The 18,741-nt window shown below is 46.3% G+C and overlaps 1 protein-coding gene across 3 annotated transcripts in view; it reads left to right on the top strand.

The window, feature by feature from the left end:
• The window catches only part of KLHL6 (kelch like family member 6), a 60,670-nt gene that overhangs the window by 3,513 nt on the left and 38,416 nt on the right, over positions 1 to 18,741 (top strand). The window contains exons 1-2 of one of the 3 annotated variants that reach the window (XM_067738196.1): positions 5,273 to 5,412; positions 17,045 to 17,210. In XM_067738196.1, the coding sequence (XP_067594297.1) occupies positions 17,049 to 17,210 (162 nt within the window). In that variant the 5' untranslated portion in view covers positions 5,273 to 5,412; positions 17,045 to 17,048. Of the gene's footprint in view, positions 1 to 5,272; positions 5,413 to 5,441; positions 5,659 to 17,044; positions 17,211 to 18,741 lie in introns of those variants that run through there. The other 2 variants (XM_067738197.1, XM_067738195.1) reach the window with 2 other exon arrangements.

Here is an 18,741-nt window from a genome sequence, read left to right as displayed (position 1 = left end):
CGGACTCTCAACCACTGCGCCCTAGGGAAGCCCCCTCATTTATATCTTTTTCAATCAAAATTAATTTTTATCAAAGTACTATGTACAAGTAGTTAACAAAGAGTCAAATAGTATTTAAAGGCTTATAATGAAAACCAAAAATTCCTCTTCACTTCCTCCACCCTTCAGTCTTGGTCACTAGAGCCCACCATTTTCAAAATTTAGCTGTTTCTGTTTCTGTTTCTTCTGGTATTATATTTATATTTCTACAAAATACTCTTATACTGCTCTTTCTTCATTTCTCAGGGTTAGACATCATTTATTAATTTTCTAGCAGGTCTGATAAGGATTTAGCACTTATACCTAACTCCCTTCCCTTCCCTATCCTCTCTCAATGTAATGTTATCACATTTTTCATACATTTGGATTAAGAGTTTACATTATATCTATGAAAACATTGTTTCCTGTTGAGCCAAACTGTGTTTTATGATTACATTTTCTTTCTTGTAAACCTTCTTGTCTTTCCTGAAGTTAATAACTCACTCTTTTTTCCATTTGCTTAGTTTTCGAGGTATCTTTTGCTCACAGCCTCTCCACAGTGATCTTTCATGTAGTCCAAATGCATCAGAGGATCTACCACTTCTTTATCTTATCACTTCCATTACCCTATACAGCTTCTCTGAACCTGCTGCCCAGCTGTTGTCTAGCTGCATGTGTAACCACGGTGGCTGTAAATAGGAACTATATTAGTAACTCAGACAATGTAGTTCCCTTTGGGGGCCTATTTAAAAGCCTGCAATGGAATGAGGAATCTGGGAAAACACGTAGAGTTGAGGCTGAGAAAAGGGTGAGGGGGAATAAAGCTTAGAAAAATCGAGGGAAGCACAGATTTAACACTTATAATAATATTTTTTTAAGTGTATAAGATTACTAGTGTCTTTTATAAGATTGCTCCAAAGCTGCCATTTGTGTTTTGTCTCTGGACAGGTCCCCAGATCAAAGTCATTAGAAGGGCTTGTGCATCCTGCATACAGGGCCCCACTTCCCAAATGATCTCCATTTAAGCCAGTGGTTCTGTCCATTTGCAGGGGAGCAACTCACTGCAGAATATGGCAAATTCTGATGTTGACCCATGAGGGCAACCATGCTGTGATTCCCAGGGTTGGCAGAGGGAGGAGGGTAGTGCTGATGTAGGGAGGGGTCACTGGGCTACTCAGTCCTGCGTGATGACTGGCTCTTCCTCCATGAATATATAAGCTTCCAGGCTGAGGCTGTCAACAGCAAGCTCCTTTGTTGCTGCTCCTTGGCCCCTGCCTTGCACCTCAGTACCTCAGTCTCTGGGTCTGGTTCCCTGAAGCTATGATAAGGGGGCTTTAACCACTAGCTACAAAAATCAAGCACAAGGCCAGGAATGGGAAGGGTATTGTGGGCACAACCTATGAATAATTATTCTGTATTAATCAATTACTGGATGACAGAAAGGGGGGCAAGAGGCTACTCATAATTTCTGTTTATATGTAATCCTTTGCATTTTCTCCATAACGACGTAAGATATCTAGAAAGGAGCCAGTAAGTGCAGGTGATAGAATAAACAAGGATGAGTTACAGCCATCTGGGTCTGGATTGAAAATCTGGCTAATGGCAAAAACATTGAGGATTGCTACTGCCACAGTGGGTACTGCTGATGAACTCAAATGGACTGATGATCGTACTTGGCATTGATTGGCACTGGGTTCTGTATTTTACACTTCGATATTGTCCTTTCGGCAGAACCAATATGGTGGTTAATATTTAAGTACTATATATAGGTCTATAATCTCTTATCTGCAGTTTCAAAATCCCCAAAGTGCTGAAAACGGAAAAGTTTTTCGTAATTTATTAGATGGCCAAATCCAACTGGAACCCCACTCATCTCCTCTTCTGAACCGAGAGGAGGCTACTTAGAGTCTTTATTATTTCACTTAGGACAACTATTCATATATTCACTGCTGAGTTGCTAATGTGTTCGATTGAGGAGTGCTGGAGGTACTATGTGGTATTCATGATATGGTAATAGCCAAACAATTCTGAATGCCAGAGCACATCCAGCTGCAAGATTTTAGGGTAAGGGATTATGGAACTTTCTGATAGAGTTAATTTTCATTTTGGTGTTGTTCTTCTACCTTTTTTCATCTGCATATTTTAATATACTTGTAAACATAGTTTATGTATAATTTACATCTTGCTTTGCACCCTTTTTTCTTATAACCTTTCCCCCATAGTGCTTCATAGTTTTCATAACTACTATTTATTTATTTATATAGCTACCATTTTTAATAGAAGCATAATAAGAAAATCTTTCATCGTGAATATAGGTTGCTTCCAAAATTTTGTTTTTATGAAGTATGTAGTAATAAACACCTTGTATTAAGTACTTTTCACAGCTTGGAAAGTGGAAAGGCTAACATTTTTTTTTAGCATTCATTGCATGCCAGGAACTTTGTTGGATTCTTTTTCACTTCATTTAATCTTCACAATGTTGGCAATTAATAACAACAAGTAGGTAGCATTGTCTCCATTTCACCCTTCAGAGAATTCACTTTGCTAGGAAGAACGGTTTCCCCACTGGGATCCAAACTGAAAACAGACCTCTCCACTGGGCAGAAATATGGCTGTTAGGACATTTCCTGTGCAAGACCATTAACTCCCTTTCCCTGCCGTGCACTAGTGTGGTCTACATAAGCTGAAAATGAGGACAAGATGTAAAAATTATTGCCTCTGTGTGCCTGCACACACATGCACAGGCAGGATATAGTAGGAACACTCACCCAGTTTGTGTCTGGGGGCTGAGCTGACAGATGCTGGTAGCAAAGACCCAGCATGCCTTAGGGTACTGGCCTGGGTCAAAGGGCTAAGTGAGAAATCAGGAGGCAGGTCAGAGTGTGAGGTGAAGAGACAGTATGCTTTCAAAGTATAGGATCTCAAAAACCTGTGGGACATCATTGGGGCTGGAACCAATAGCTGTTGATATAGTGGAAAGAACACTATCTTAAAGTTCTGTCACTGGAATTTGAGTCCAGACCCTGCCCTTTCTTGGCTGTGCAAATGTTGGAGGAATTGTTTGGCTCCTCTGAGGCTCAGCACCATTATCAACAATACAGTGAGGCTGGGCTTCCTTGGTGGTGCAGTGGTTAAGAATCCACCTGCCAAGGCAGGGGACACGGGTTCGAGCCCTGGTCTGGGAAGATCCCACATGCTGCATTGCAGCTAAGCCCATGCGCCACAACTACTGAGCCCGCACACCTAGAACCCGAGCTCCGTAACAACCGCAACAAAGAGTAGCCCCCGCTTGCTGCAACTAGAGAGAGCCTGCGCGCACCAATGAAGACCCAACAGAGGCAAAAATAAGTAAATAAATAAAGACATTTATATAAAAAACAAACAAACAAACAGAAAAACAATACAGTGAGGCTAATGATTTGTGTCTACCTATCCTGGTGAGTTATTGTGAAATACACATAATAAAACAGATTCACTCATAAATTTATTCACCTAAACATTTTATGCATGGTAATAAGTCATATTTCTTAGTTCCAAGGAATAGAAATCAATTGGCTGTTTTGAGAAGGGGACGTAGGTAGGTAACTCACAGAATCCTCCAGAAGGCTGGAGTACCAAACTCAGAAAACAGACAGGAGCAAGGGAGGCCAGGCATTGGCCAGGACCACAACCTAAAGCCACCTAGAACCCTTGTGGGGAGGATTCCCTTGCTGCTGCAGGACCTTGGAGGCCAATGCTAGCACGGCTGTGGCTCCTGGCACTGCTGCCACTGCAGTCTCGGGCAACTGGAGGCTGCTGCTGCTTCTGTTGCCTCTACCAGAACAGGTTTTCCTCTGCTCCTGCCTTTGCACCACCAGCTCCCAGTTCATAGCCTGGTGTTGGTTTAGCTGATTGGTCAAGTCTGAGTTACACATGTTAGGGTATTAACTGTGACAAGCTGGAAAGTGAGCATCGGACTTTGCAGCTTCTAGATAGGGAAGTGGCTTCTGCCACAAACTACATCTCATTCAGAGGGAGATTTGCCACACCTCAGGAGGGTTTCAGATGCTGGGCAACCAAAAATTGCCAAGGGTCCATTATATGCAGCGACTATGTGACAGGCCTGCATCAGAGGCAGAATAGGGCTTAAAGTAATATGAGATAAACAAGTATTAGGGAATTCCACTGCTCTTGTCACGTATGCATCAGAGATAAGGATTCTGAGATCCTAGAAGACAAGAGGACAATTACTTGCACTTTCCTTCCTCCTCTCCCTCCAAATTGTGGGTAGCCCTGGGCATACCTGTGAGAGTATATGGCATCATCCATCATATATGGACTAGAATCAGGCTGAAAGTGTGAGCTACCACTGCAGTAGCTGGCATTCAGCACACCCTGTAAATGTTTGACATGAATAAAAACTTGATATTCCTCCTGCAGGTTCTGTCACTAAGTGGCATCCTGGTCAGAGCAGGAAGTCCTCAAAGAGTTGGGAGGCCATTGCACAACTTTAGAAAAGGGAAGGATGATAAAGTGTGGTCACCATAGGAAAAATTAGAAGGAGCAGTGAGAACATCCAAATGCTTCAGAATGTTGCGGATTCAATAGGTCACTCATGTGACCATCTGGACACAGATGTGCTATGCCTACAAAGTGACTCCTGCAGACCTTTCTTAGGATTGGAAGATGCTGGGCAGAGGGTGCTGCCTTAGGGCAGAAGTGCAATCAGGTCCTTTGAATTTGCAATAAAATGTAAGCTCTGTCATCTCCACCCTGGTGTCTAGAGCATATGGATCTTCTTTCAATCAAGAACAGAAAAAAATATTCTTCTCCAGTTTTTTTTTTTTTACATCTTTATTGGAGTATAATTGCTTTACAATGGTGTGTTAGTTTCTGCTTTATAACAAAGTGAATCAGTTATACATATACATATGTTCCCATATCTCTCTTCTCCAGTTTTGAATAATGTTCCGTGTCGCATTCAACTAAAACACAACAGAGAAATACTTTCCTCATTTACATCTTAAGTTCTGAGCTTTATCCCTGCATCAAGTACATGGATATGTAACAGTCTCTTTATGAAAATGCCTTTACAGAACTCAATTCTACTATAGTAAATGCCAAACAGTCCCTGAGAAGAGATGGCCAGATGCAGAATATCTGTGTTTTTGGTAAAACCTCCTTGGACCTCACCATCCATCTCATTGCTCAATGTTCCCGTATTAGTCAGCATTCTCTTGGTGGCAAGGGATAGGAACTCAAAGTCAAACCAGCTTAGGCAAAAGAGGAAGGTATTTGGCCACATAACCAAAGCATAGGAAGGGCCGGAATGTAGCAGAGCCCAGGAGGAAGAGGAACAAAGTCCCTGAATGCAGTCAGGGAGATTTCTTCCCATCCATTTGGCTTCTCTCTCAGGTAGGATTACTCAGGTGCACTTCTGCCTCATGATGGGGAACTTGCCTGTTGGCAGCTCTGAGACTCAATTCTCCCAGCTTTTGTTCTAGGGATAAACTGAGAGGCTAGCTTCAGTTTGAAAGTCCCCAGGAAAGACTGATTGGCTCAGCTCCATTCAATTACCCAGTCCTAGACCAATCACTGTCAGGAACATGGGACACAATGGTCAGCCCAACTTAGCTCAGGAGTCTACTGTTGGACAAAGAGGTGAGTGTGTGTGTGTGTGTGTGTGTGTGTGTGTGTGTGTGTGTGAGACACAGAGAGAAAGAGAGATGTCTATAAAAAGGTGAGAGCTCCTACTTGAACCACATAGTTTGAGTGGGACCTGGGTGGGGAGAAGAGCATTTTCCAGAAAGAGGAGGCGGGGTACTGGACAAAAGGAAAAATAAATTTCCATTAAAGACGGATAACAGATCCTGGCTTACTTTTTAATTAGCCAACTTGTTATACTTCTGTATTCGCTTTGGCTGTCAGGAAGCTCAGTGCATCAGCTTTCCTTAGCCTAGGTTTCCTTGATATATTCTCCTCCTACTTTAATTCCTTAGTTCTTATCTTCTTTCTGTTGTTACTGTTTTATTTTATAATACCTCTGCTGCTTTAGTATAAGCCGTCTCAAGTTCTTTTGGAGAAGCCATTTCTGTATAAAGATAAATCCCCATTGCTATGAAAGAATGTCATCTAGCCAACCTATATGTCCTCTGCCAGCTGTAAGGATTCTTTTATTCTTTTAGTACGTGTAACTTTTATGGAAAGCTTCAAGGCCACAATAATTGCAGGAGCGCTGACACTGTTATGACTTTAAAACACAGTCAGGGACTTCCCTGGCGGTCCAGTGGTTAAGACTCCTTGCTTCCACTGCAGGGGTACGGGTTCCATCCTTGTTGGGGAGCTAAGATCCCGCATGCCATGCGGCCAAAAAAAAAAAAAAACCACACAGTCAAACCAAAAGTTGCATCATAGCTTTTTCTGAGGAGACACTCAGGGATCTATAAAAATTAATGATCAGCAGCTTTGCATATAATGGTCCAGGTCTTGGGTCAAGTAAGAACTGACTGGCATTCAAGAGATCACATCATGAAGAGCGAGCTCAGGCTTGCAGGGGGCTGGTGTTGGGGGAATTAGGGGAGGAGCAGATGCCTGGTGAATAATTCCAGGAAGGTGAGGTTGGTGGACACAGCACACAAAAGAAACAGGACAAAGAGAATGGAGGGGCTTCCCTGGTGGCGCAGTGGATGAGAGTCCGCCTGCCGATGGAGGGGACGCGGGTTCGTGCCCCGGTCCGGGAAGATCCCACGTGCCGCGGAGCGGCTGGGCCCATGAGCCATGGCCGCTGAGCCTGCGCATCTGGAGCCTGTGCTCCGCAAGGGGAGAGGCCACAACAGTGAGAGGCCCGCGTACCGCAAAAAAAAAAAAAAAAAGAGAGAATGGAGATCAGGAAATTTAGGAAAGTTCTCAAATGACTGGCAGTATCCTTAAAGCTTAGGATAGCAGGTTGGCTTGGCAGACGATGTCTGTTTTACAGATGACCCCGAAGAAGGAGCGAGGGCGAATTCTTAGTAATTGCTGTGAAAAGCTGCACTCCTGCACTTCTTCGTGTACCACTAGTGATCTGTAGGCCTTTAACTGAGGAACACCGGATCATATAACCTCTCTTAAGGTGCAAATATCTGGGGGTTGGGGGCACAAAATATTAAGCTTTCAGTACTATGGTGTTGAGTGGGTTTAGTGAAATTCCACCCACTTACCCATTCATGTATTCATTCAACTGGCACAAATTTATCAAGGCCGGGCACTGAGTGTACAAAGATGAATGAGTTATGGTTCTTGCTTGACTTCAAAATCACAATAAGTTGGAAGAGAGAGACAGGTAAATCAGTGTTTCAGTACTGGGAAATAAGGGATATGATAGAGCTCTGCTTATGGAAGGGGCATGAAATTGTTACGGACCCTTTAGAGTCGTGCCCCAACAAGGGTCCTCCTGCCTGATGTCGCTCGTGCCCATAGAACGAGACCGAGTTTGGTTCTGAAGCAAAGGAAAGGTTTATTCTTTGATCAGAGAATGGAGAAGTGCCAGCTGGCACTCTAGAGCACACACTCGCCCGAGAGGCCGTGGGTGGGGCTGCTTTTATAAGGCTCTCCTCGGAGGGGAGGGTACCGAGTTCTCACTGGGCTGGCGCAGGTGCGCTGCCCACACTCCGAACTGCAGTGCAGGGCACAGCATCTCTGCACACGGCCCACCGCCCTCTTGAATGGCGGTGTTGAGCGCAGCGCTTCTGCTCACAGTCTGGGAGCTGAGGTGTCCAGCCCGGTACTTCTGCCCAGGGAACTCTAATCCGATGAGTTAGGTGCAAGGCCTCTGCACACGACCCCCTACAGGCAAACTAAGCACAAAAGAAGACGTTAGACCTTATCTTATCAGCTAGATTCCATCTTATTTTTCCCTGGGGGCCCCAGTGGGCTTTGCCAGTGACAGAGTCAGACTGGAGAAAAAGCAGTCAGCGAAGGCTTCCTGGAGGAGGTGATATCTGAGCAGAGTTTTAAATGATGAGTAGGCATTGGGCCAAGGGGACCAAGAAAAGGGGAGAAAAGGAGCAGTGTTCCAGGCCAAAAAAAGCCACATCTGGGAAAGTATCATGCAGCGTAAGGACAGGGACCACAGGTAGAAGATTAAAGTTGGAGTAAAGAATATGTGTGGACCAAGAAGGCCAAGAGAGATGGGCAGGGTAGGATAGCATGAAAAATTTGTTGGGTTAGAATGGAGAGTGTGAAATGTACCTTATAGGAAGTGGGAAGACGGGGAAGAGTTTTTAATGAGGAGAGGGATCCAACCTCTCTGTTAACCCTTTGGGCGGTGATGTGGAGGCCCTGATAATCTAGGGAGACCCTCAGGTGGTTGCAGAAATTACAGGTAGAGGAAATGAGGTCGGAATTAAGGCTGAGGCCGTGGGGATGGGGAGACAGTCTCAAGTGACATTCTGAGTCCTCTCTAAGGGCCCTCAAGGCAGCCAGACAACAGAGAGCCAGACAGAAAGGAGCGGGGCAGCACTGGCTGGTGAGAAGGGGAGGAAGAAAGCAGGGCTGGGGGACTGGAAGACAAACTAAACTGGAAGACAAACCATACTTCTCTGAGCTTCAAGACTGGAAAGAGAGAGAGAAGGTAGTGTAATTTTATCAGTCCTCCACCCACCCGTGCCACCCCACTGTAGAGCCAAACCTGGAAATAGAACAAGTAATTTCTTTCTTTCTTTTTTAAAGACTTGTTTATTATTTATTTATTTATTTGCTTTATTTTTTTGGCTGCAGCGGGTCTTAGTTGCGGCACGCGGGATCTTCGTTGAGGCATGCTGATCTTTCGTTGTGGCACATGGGCTCTTTGTTGTGGTGCATGGGCTTCTCTCTAGTTGCAGTGTGCGGGTTTTCTCTCTCTAGTTGTGGTGCGTGGGCTCCAGAGCATGTGGGCTCTGTAGTTTGCGGCACTTGGGCTCTAGTTGAGGCACGCGAGTTCAGTAGTTGTGGTGTGCGGGCTTCTCTCTAGTTGTGGCGTGCGGGTTTCTTCTCTCTCTAGTTGTGGCGTGGGCTCCAGAGCACGTGGGCTCTCTAGTTGAGGAGCATGGGCTCAGCAGTTGTGGCACACAGGCTTAGTTGCCCCGAGGCATGTGGGACCTTAGTTCCCCAACCAGGGATCAAACCCACGTCCCCTGCATTATAAGGCAGATTCTTTACCACTGGACCACCAGGGAAGTCCCAGAACAAGTAATTTCAAAGTAACTCAAGCTCTGAACTTGTGTGTGTGTGTTTTTAACACTTTGAGGGAGAACACACCACAGCTATTAAAATCTGTTCCCCTCTCTTATCCACATCTCTGATCGCTGCTGGCTTTTAGGATATCTTTGTATGAATTTTAAAAAGTTCTGTCTGGGTGGACCAGTTAGAAATATGTGCTTCTTTCCCTGGGGACTGTTGCTGTCCACATCAGGGCTCAGGACTTGGTGAGTGCAGACTGGATGTCAGCCCCAACTCTGGCCCCATCTGGGCAGCTCTGAGGGTAGCCCAGCCTGAGGTAACTCCTCCTTTGCCTCTTGCTTCAAAACTCCTCTCCATCCCCAGCTAGAAGATCTCCTTTCGCCCTCCCACTTTCCTCTGGATTCTGTATCATAAAAGCCCAAAGAACAGGCCTGGCAGTCCGGATTCCTCTGTGGCAGCTGGTGGTGGGAGAAGTCTGGAACACATTTATGATCATCTTTGCCCTGTCACAGTAGGGATAACTTTTAGGACTGGGGAAGCCTCAACATTTGAATACCTTGGAGTGAGGATTGGGACCAGTTCGCATGTTTTTAAGTGGTCAGAGCCAGGGAACGCTCAGAAAAATCTCTAAGCAGAGGCTGATCCTTGATTTCTGGATAATGACATGGAGGCCATAAGGAAACCAACGTGGGGTACTTGGTGGGGGGGGGGGTGTTGAGATGGAAAATGTTTGGAAAAAGAGAGTGACAAGGAGCCTCCGGGGCAACAGCCTAGTCAGGGTGTGACAGTGGATTGTAGGCACAAATGTTGACTCCCAGACTAAGGGAAGTGAGAATCAGAGCAGACCTCATTGAAGGGGGTTGTGAGGGAAGCGGTGTTTCGTTAGCAGAAGCCAGGTTTCACCTTTGGGCAAGGAAGTGGAAGATGTGCAAAAGCAAATTAAAGTGAAGAACAACCACCATGTTTTGTAATGTAAAATCTCAGGTAGGAAGGCTTAGGATAAACACCGTGGGCTTGGGGTTCTGATTTAGAAAATCACTGGAGAATATAGTTCTTCACACACATACTTTGCTCCAGTCAATTGGTCTTGGAGGTCCTTGTTATTTATTCTCATGGCAGTTAGAGGAGAAATGTGGGTTTGGAGACAAGGGGAGTCCACTTGGCCTACAGGAGCAAGTATAGGACTGAGCTGCACGTGTAGCTTCCTTTTCATCCATCCATCCATCCAACAAATATTGAGTGCCTACTGTGGGCCAGTAAATAAGAAGTGAGAGAGAAATAAAATCCAACCCTTGCCATTAAGATCCTCATGAATCTAATAGAGGGAAAAGACACATTAAAAATAGGCCCTATAGAGTGTACATAGAGAGTCCTGTCTGCAGCCCAAAGGTGTTGATGTAAACAGAGGCACATGTTGGAAACTGCTAGCTATTGATACATCATGGGATGGGGAAGTGGGTGCACAGATCAGACTGTGAAGAGCCTTGTATAGCAATGTTGAGAGTACTTTAACGTTTCTTTTTCTGGGCACTTTTTATTTAATCTTCTTTAGCATTTGGTCCCAGTTTTTATTCAGGATTTCTCTTGTCCAGTTGTGTCGGTCAGGACTGTGCATTGCAAATGGCAGATATTCAGTTCCAATTGGTTCAAGCATATAAAAAAAGAATTTATTTGCTCACATGATTTAAAAGTCCAGTGGTATTGGTTTCAGGGTTAGTTGGACCATTGTGCTCATATAATGTCATCAGGGCTCAGTTTCACAGTCTGTCTCTTGTCTCTCCTTTGTGTTGGTCTCTCTCTCAGGGGGCTCTTTACACATGGAAGCAAGAAGGTCTCTAGCAGCTCTGAACTTTTATTTCTCTCAGCTCAGCAACTGCAGTGGGAAGAGAGCTTCTCTTTCCCAATAATTCCAGAGAAAGTTCTGGAATTGGCTTCAATTTGACTGGCTTCTTCCTGGGCCCATCTGTGACCCAATCACTGTGGCTTGGGAGACATCCTACCAGACTGGTATTGCAGGAGGGGTCGTTCCCCAAAGAAAAATCTGGTTCCTCCTCCTAAAGTGATTAGGAATGATGTTGGGCAGCCAAAGCAAGAACTTTCCGTTATGTCTTTGTGGCTGAATCATTGCTGAATTCTGGCCACAAGCATTTGCTGTGACTGATGTTGAGCCTGTCTGACCCTGCAGGTCAGTACAAGCCCTTCTTTCTGTCACAAATTTGGATGGGCTGAGGCCATCCACGGCATGCAGAGACCTCAGCAATGGTCCAGTAGGGCTGAGAGGGACTCTGATTCTATAGAAACATGGCTGGCATTCTGGTTCCCTAGGGGTACATGTTCAGCATCCTTGAGGAACGGTGAACTTGGGCAAGGAGCTTAGTAGAGGCAGTTCTTTTGAGGTCTGATGATGTTTAGAGTCAGGCGGGGGCAGCTCTGGGGTTCCAGCTCGTCTGTCAGCTTGGAGCAAATACTGAGCCAGCAGCTGTGAATTCAGGGAGCTGACTCCAGGCCCCAGAGAGAGACAACAAAGTGCTGTTACTCATGTCTCTGGAGTGGAAAGAGAGGTGCCCATGAACCTCCCAATCCTCTGAAGGCATCCCTCCAGGTGTGTGAGATTCGCATGTGCACAGCAGATTAAGAACAGGGAATTGTGCACTGTTTGTGACTATAGGGTTTTGCCACCACATCCTGTTTCAGAACTACTAGATCTAATGAAATGGGTTACTTGAATATAAGCTGCAGGGGCTCTGTATAAACAGCTAAGTTAGAGAAAGACTTAAGAGGCCAGGACAAGACCTGCTTCCATCTAAAACCCCACCAGGTTGGGAAGTGGAAGAGGAGTACTACCCCCATCCCCACTTCCAATTTGGGGGCCAGCCCTAGGCCTCATGGAATTCTAGGAGGGCTGGATCTCAGAAGATGAGCATCTATAGGGAGGGAAGACTTTCAAGGACATGTCTGTCCCAGAACCACAGCCAGTTTCCTCGACCTGGACCTTTGTCCAATCTCCTCATTCTCAGGGTGAGCCAAGGGGAGCTGGGTTGGAAAGTGAGGTGACCTCCCTCTAGGGCATTGGTTCTTAAACTTTGGTTTGCAAAACAATTATGGGCGGGGGCCGGGTGAGCCAGATAACGTTCATATTCCCACTGCCAGAGATTTTGATTCAGTAGGTCTAGGGTGGGTGAGGTTCAGAATTCTGCATTCTTAGCAAACACCCCAGGAATTCTTATGCAAGCTACCCATGGAATATACTTTGAGACCCACTGTCCTTGAGGTTGGAGTGTCTGCAGGCCAAGGATGTGGGCAGGACTCATGTGTTGGGACAGGGTCTACATGGTAGGGCTTAGGGAACAGCTTGAGGTCAGAAACTTGGCTGAGCCAAATGCCTACATACATCCTTTGTTTAGGAAATGGCAGGTGGAAGGTTTGGTGTCTTCAGCTTAGAGGTGCTGGGGGACTATAGTGATGTCATCCCTTGCTAGGTCACCCTTGCATCTGCTGACTCCCTGCTTCCTTTGGAGTGGAAACCCCTTTGATTGGCCATATTGGGTTTATATCCAATAATCCTTTCTTAACAGTATAATGTTCATTGAGCAGCACATGATTACTAATTTAAAAATATTTTTAGCCAATGTATACATATAGACATATAACCTTAAGTAGAATTTAACTCAGTTTGCAACCAGTGTTAGAGCTATTTCCAACCCTGAATACCTCACTGATGCAGAAGAGTTAGCTCCTGGTATGAACGGGATGGCAAAGGGATTAGAAGATGAACAGAGCAGGGGTCAGCATGGGTGGAGCTGGTCTAAGAATGAGAGAGTGGGGGTGGTGGAGGTGAATATTTGTTTATAGGACTGTGATTGGGGTTAGAGGTTCAGGAAGCAGGAAGTTCAGTGGCAGGTGTGCAGGCCTGGGGAGGGGGTGGGCCATAGCGAAGCTGGGCTGTTGAAAAATCCTGAGTGGACGACATTTAGAAACTGTTGGAGCATCAAGAACTCATTGAATTTGTGAGTGGAAAGTTCTCGTGTGGGTGTGTCCTCTTTAAGCTCCAGGCCCTAGACTCGGTTCTCTATGGGCAGCCTCTTCAGCCTCATCCTTCAGAGAGTGTTTGATAATTCTTGGAGGTGCAGATTCCTGTCAAAAGCAAACATACGAGGGCTAGAAGCACAAGCTCATTCATTCATTTATTCTCTCTCCAGATATTTACTGAGTCTCTACTAGGTTCCAGGCACTATTCTAGCCTCAGGGATATAGCATTGAACATGGCACAACCCCTGCCCTCACTCAGCTCACATTCTAGCAGGGAGACAATTATTAAACTTGCTAACAATAGATGTGTAATATAATTTCAGGTTGTTACAGGGTTATGAAGAAAAATAAAAGAGACGATGTTAGAGAGTGACTGTCTTAGACTGAGCGTCAGGGATGGTCACCCTGAGGAGAGGACATCTGAGTAGAGACCTGAATGAAGTCGGGAGTGAGGTTGGCAGAGCTTGGTGGGGAGCGAAGCCCAGGCAGAGTGATGGGGCCATGGCCTGACTTCATTCCAGGAGACTATTGGGCCCATGGCTGTCTTCATGGCTGTTGTGGAAGATGAGCTCTATTTCGGGATTGGCACTGACTCATTGCTGAAGTATTGGGCAACTGACTCCCTACTCTGATATTATTTCTAACTGTAAAAAGAGGATCTTCATAGCCACCTCTGTTTTACAAGAATCTCATGAGACTTGGTCAGTGTCTGTCTAGAAAATATTGTTATTACACAAAAATTTTATTTACCTCCTGTAAAAGCTAAGGGGGAAATGGTTAGTAACTAACCCACCTGTGCTCTTGGGGAGCAAAATGTGGTCTGGTTCACTCAGTGCTGACACTTAGTTTGACTCCCTAAAAATGGCTTTGAATTACTGTTGATTTTCTTGATTTTAGTGCACTGGTGAGCTCCAGATTAAGAGCCCAAAGTCCTAGGTTCTTGTCCCCATTCTATTGCCGACAACCTGTAGGGTCCTAGGCAATTCACTTAACTTTTACCTCAGTCTATCACCTATAAAATGGGTATAATAATCAAAAGAGATGATGCTGTTTGCCCTACAAAGGCTATACCCATAAATGTGAGAGATTACTGTTATTAAAGTGGAAACCTAGGGATGGCCCATTTTGCCCAGGGGCTCCCAACTTTGCTAAAGTGTATCCATGGATCTCCTAGAGAGCAGCAAGAGGCCTAGGAGTTTGGTCTATGAGAAATATGTAGTTTTCTCCTTAGTTTCATGCTATCTGTGTTCAGCATGGTGTCTGGGGCCCAGGAGAGTTTATTTAGGTGGCAGAAAATCAGTGAAAAAGTCTCAGAGGAAAGCAGAGAAATGCTGGGACTTTGGGACCCAAACCAAGCCAGAAAAGCCCCAGAGGAAGGACAGTCTTTGGAGCACTTCCTTTCCTCTCTCTCCCATGAACATTTATTGAGCTCCTACTGTGTGCCCACACCATGCTAATGTCTCTAAGTCAGTTTGTGAGCGGCCCTAGCCCTAACTCTATGCTGGATGGGTGGTGCACAGCCGTGCAGGGACCTGACTGGACCAAGCCCAATGCTGGCAGGTCCCGGCTTGTGAGTCAGAGTGCGGTCGGCTGCCTGCTCCGAGTTTATCTCCCACAGCCTGCCGAGATTCCTCTGACCTGGTCTGAGACGCCTTCCCTTAGTGAGTGCTGGGTATTGTTCCAGCCACTTGGTGAGTGGTAATTATCTTATTCTTCCCAGCAGCTCACTGGGGTCAGGACCATTGTTATATCATTCCACAGAAGAGGAAACTGAGGTTTGCTCCCTTGTACAAAGTCACGTGGTGAGTTAGCGTCAGAGCCTAGACAGCCCAGCCCCTCCACCTTCCAAAAGCCAGCACTGCAGCGCTTCTTCCCACCCTCCTCTAGGCTCCTGGAATCACGCTGCTTGTGCACATGCACACCCACACACATCAAAACCCAGAAGGTGGGCTTCCCTGGTGGCGCAGTGGTTGGGAGTCCGCCTGCCATTGCAGGGGATGCGGGTTCGTGCCCCAGTCTGCGAGGATCCTGCATGCCGCGGAGCGGCTGGGCCCGTGAGCCATGGCCGCTGAACCTGCGCGTCTGGAGCCTGTGCTCCACAACGGGAGAGGCCACAACAGTGAGAGGCCCGCGTATCGCCAAAAAAAAAAAAAGAAAAACCAGAAGGGCGTGAGAATTTACCTACTTCTGGGGTGGCCTGTAACTAAGACTGTCACAAGGTGCTGGAGTATCACAGCCCAGCTTCTTTGCCTCTTTTGGGGACAATTCTGGAATGTATTCTCCAGAGGTCCCTTGCAGGACTAGGCCAAAGTGACTTTCTGTATGACTTCTGTTTTGCTTGGCCTCCTCCCCTCCCTCATCTTGCTCCCCCATTCCCCTATAACACATCACTAGCTATTGAGGGTTGGCTTCAGGGGATTCCAGACACCCAGTTAAGTATTGGCTGAGCTGGGCCAGGATGTTATTCAGTGATTGATTCCAAGAGAATTCAGAAGCTGTGTCTAGCAGTGACAGCCTGATCAAGAGTCCAGATGATCCCAGAGATCCCAATAATCATGTCACATGGGACCCCCAAAATACATAGGCTTCAGAAGAGCCCCTTGAAGTGCAAGGCATTGAATGAGACAATTTATATACCTATCTCATTTAATATTAAAACATCTCTACTGTAGACTTTTTCAGTTTTCATTAGAATGTTTGAGATCATGCAGATCCAACAAAATTCAGCTTTTACTAATTTTAAAATCACATTTTAGGTGAAGGGGTACTTCTAAATTTCACTTTGGTAGGATTCCACTGATATGTTGCCTCAGGTACATGAAGCTTCATTTCACCCCATCATCATTGCCCACCCTCTCCTGCTAAATGTCCTGTTACTCATATAGTCATGTACACGACATTCATGTGGGTAACATCCACTTTACCCCCTGAGATGATTGCAGATCTGGGTGACCAAACAGCAGAGTTGATGTTCTGGAGCATGCCGCGGAGCGGCTGGGCCCGTGAGCCATGGCCGCTGAGCCTGCGCGTCCGGAGCCTGTGCTCCGCAACGGGAGAGGCCACAGCAGTGAGAGGCCCGCGTACCGCAAAAAAACAAAAAAGACAGGAAGAAGGGCAGAGGGAGACCCAGGGGAGAAGACCTCATGGGCTAAAACAACAGGTTCAAACATCAGCTTGTCGGGGCTTCCCTGGTGGCGCAGTGGTTAAGAATCCGCCTGCCAATGCAGGGGACACAGGTTCGAGCCCTGGTCTGGGAAGATCCCACATGCCGCAGAGCAACGAAGCCCGTGCACCACAACTACTGAGCCCACGAGCCACAGCTACTGAAGCCCGCACGCCTAGAGCCCGTGCTCTGCAACAAGAGAAGCCACCGCAATGAGAAGCCTGCGCACCGCAACAAAGAGTAGCCCCCGCTCGCCGCAACTAGAGAAAGCCTGCGCACAGCAACAAAGACCCAACAGAGACAAAAATAATAAATTAAACAAAAAAAAAAATCAGCTTGTCAAGTGATTTCTTCCTCTCTCTTTTTTCTCAGTGATTTCTTCTTCTCTTTCTCTCTCTCTTTTCTTAATGTCTTTCTTCCTGCCTGGGACTGCCTTGGGGACGACACTTAGGCCCAGCAGAGCAGGACACATTAGTTCAGTAAGCACTCATGGAATGTCTGGTGGGTCCTGGGTGCTGAGGGATGGAGAGCAATCGCCCCAGGTTCCAACCTTGGGAACCTCACTGTCCCATGGGGGCAGACAGGTCTGAAGGGGGTCTGTTTAGATGTGGAACCAACGGTCACGGTTGGACTCACATTCACATATCTCTCTCCCAGGGCCATGTTCTGCAATGATTTAAAGGAAAAGTATGAGGAGAGGATCATCATCAAAGGGGTCGACGCGGAGACCATGCACACTCTTCTGAACTACACGTACACCAGCAAGGCGCTGATCACCAAGCAGAACGTCCAGCGGGTCCTGGAAGCTGCTAACCTTTTCCAGGTGTGTGAACAAACAGGCCCAGTGCTCTCCTCTGGAGAGAAAAAAGCAGCAGTTCTCTGGAGACCTGCCTGGCCTGGCTCCCAGGCCTGTACCTGGGACACACATACACACTTAGCTGGGCTTGTGCTTACTTGAAATTTCCCGGGGAGTGGAGAGCTGAGTCATTGACCCCTTAGTGCGATGAAGCCAGGGGAGCTTGGTGCCTAGAACCTACACTTGGTTCCTGACTCCAGGAACAATGACTACAATGTATAGAAGGCTAATTGGAGTGGGGACTGCAGTCACCAATTCATATATGTACCTTCTACTCCTTAGCACAACCCAGGGAGATAGTCACTTTCCCCTACTTTGCGGGTGGGGAAAGCAAGGCACATAGAGAATAAGACACAAGGCTGTGATTTGAACCCTGGGCTTTCTGAGCCCAGGGGCCACATGGATGCCACTATACTGGGCAGCCTCTCAGGGAGCAGTGTCTAGATTCCAGGGGAAGCAGGAACTTTGCTGCTCAGCAATTTGTGGTGGGTGTGAAAGAAGAGCACTTTTCATGAGGGGTGTCATGGAAGATGAATAGAGAACCCTCAGAATTAAGTTTTATTGTTTGCATTTAACTGTGTTTCAGTCTGATTATAATAATTATAGTTAGCTTCATAAAATAATTAGACCCACAGATTACGTCAATTGCATCCACAATTATCACAGGAGATCCAGCTTGAGTTACCATCTTTGCCTAGGTCTAAGATTGCACCTTGAGCTCGGTTCCATTGGGTTATGACAGAGATTATCCCACTGAGGATGTCGAGATTTATAATAAACAGAGTCCAGGGACAGGCCAGGTCATTCCCAGGGACTGAAGACAAGCATCAGGTCTTGTCCATGGTTTGGGAGTTTGGGAGTTGGCATCCTCTTGGATCATCAGTAGGTCAGCAGTTGAAAAGAACAGAAAACAAAGTCTGGGAAGGTGGGGAAAGAGGAGTCTAGGGTCAAGATCATGGGCAATTGGATTATCTTTGTGAGGCTGGAGTCTAGGCAGGATTTAGGAAGCCCAGCAAGGAAGGGAAAGTGTAAAGAGGGAGAAAAATCAACCATGGAAGAGCACTGATGATTCTGAGTAATGGGTTTCTGCAGTGTTAGCCAATTTTGTCTCAGTTTCCTCAGGGCATTTTAAAGATACAGAACAAGTTACTTCCCAAAGGACTGGTCACGCCTTACCTGGCAATGTGGCCAAGTCAGTTACCACCTGTTCACCCAGCCCCTTGTCCTTTCTCTCTCCTTATCTGCTTAAACCCTCAGCCTTATTCACTGGCAGGGAAACTTCCTTTGTTATGTAGAGGGAGGGGCTCAGCAACCTCAGGCTCAACATCCCCAACTCATCCCCTCTACCCACTATTCCACCAGTCTAACTTCAGGGAAATCCTTCTTGTGTTATGGAAGGGACTCTCTCTAGTTCAGCTTTTATGCTTTTTGGGAAATTTCTCTTACAAGGCAAGTATCGCTTCTTCACTGCTTCCCCCCAAAGGACCAATAAGCTTGA

This window comes from Pseudorca crassidens, chromosome 5 (genome assembly GCF_039906515.1).
Source record: "Pseudorca crassidens isolate mPseCra1 chromosome 5, mPseCra1.hap1, whole genome shotgun sequence".
NCBI lineage: Eukaryota > Metazoa > Chordata > Mammalia > Artiodactyla > Delphinidae > Pseudorca > Pseudorca crassidens.
The sequence above is the reverse complement of the archived record's forward strand: the minus strand, read 5'-3'. Positions and strand labels throughout refer to the sequence as shown.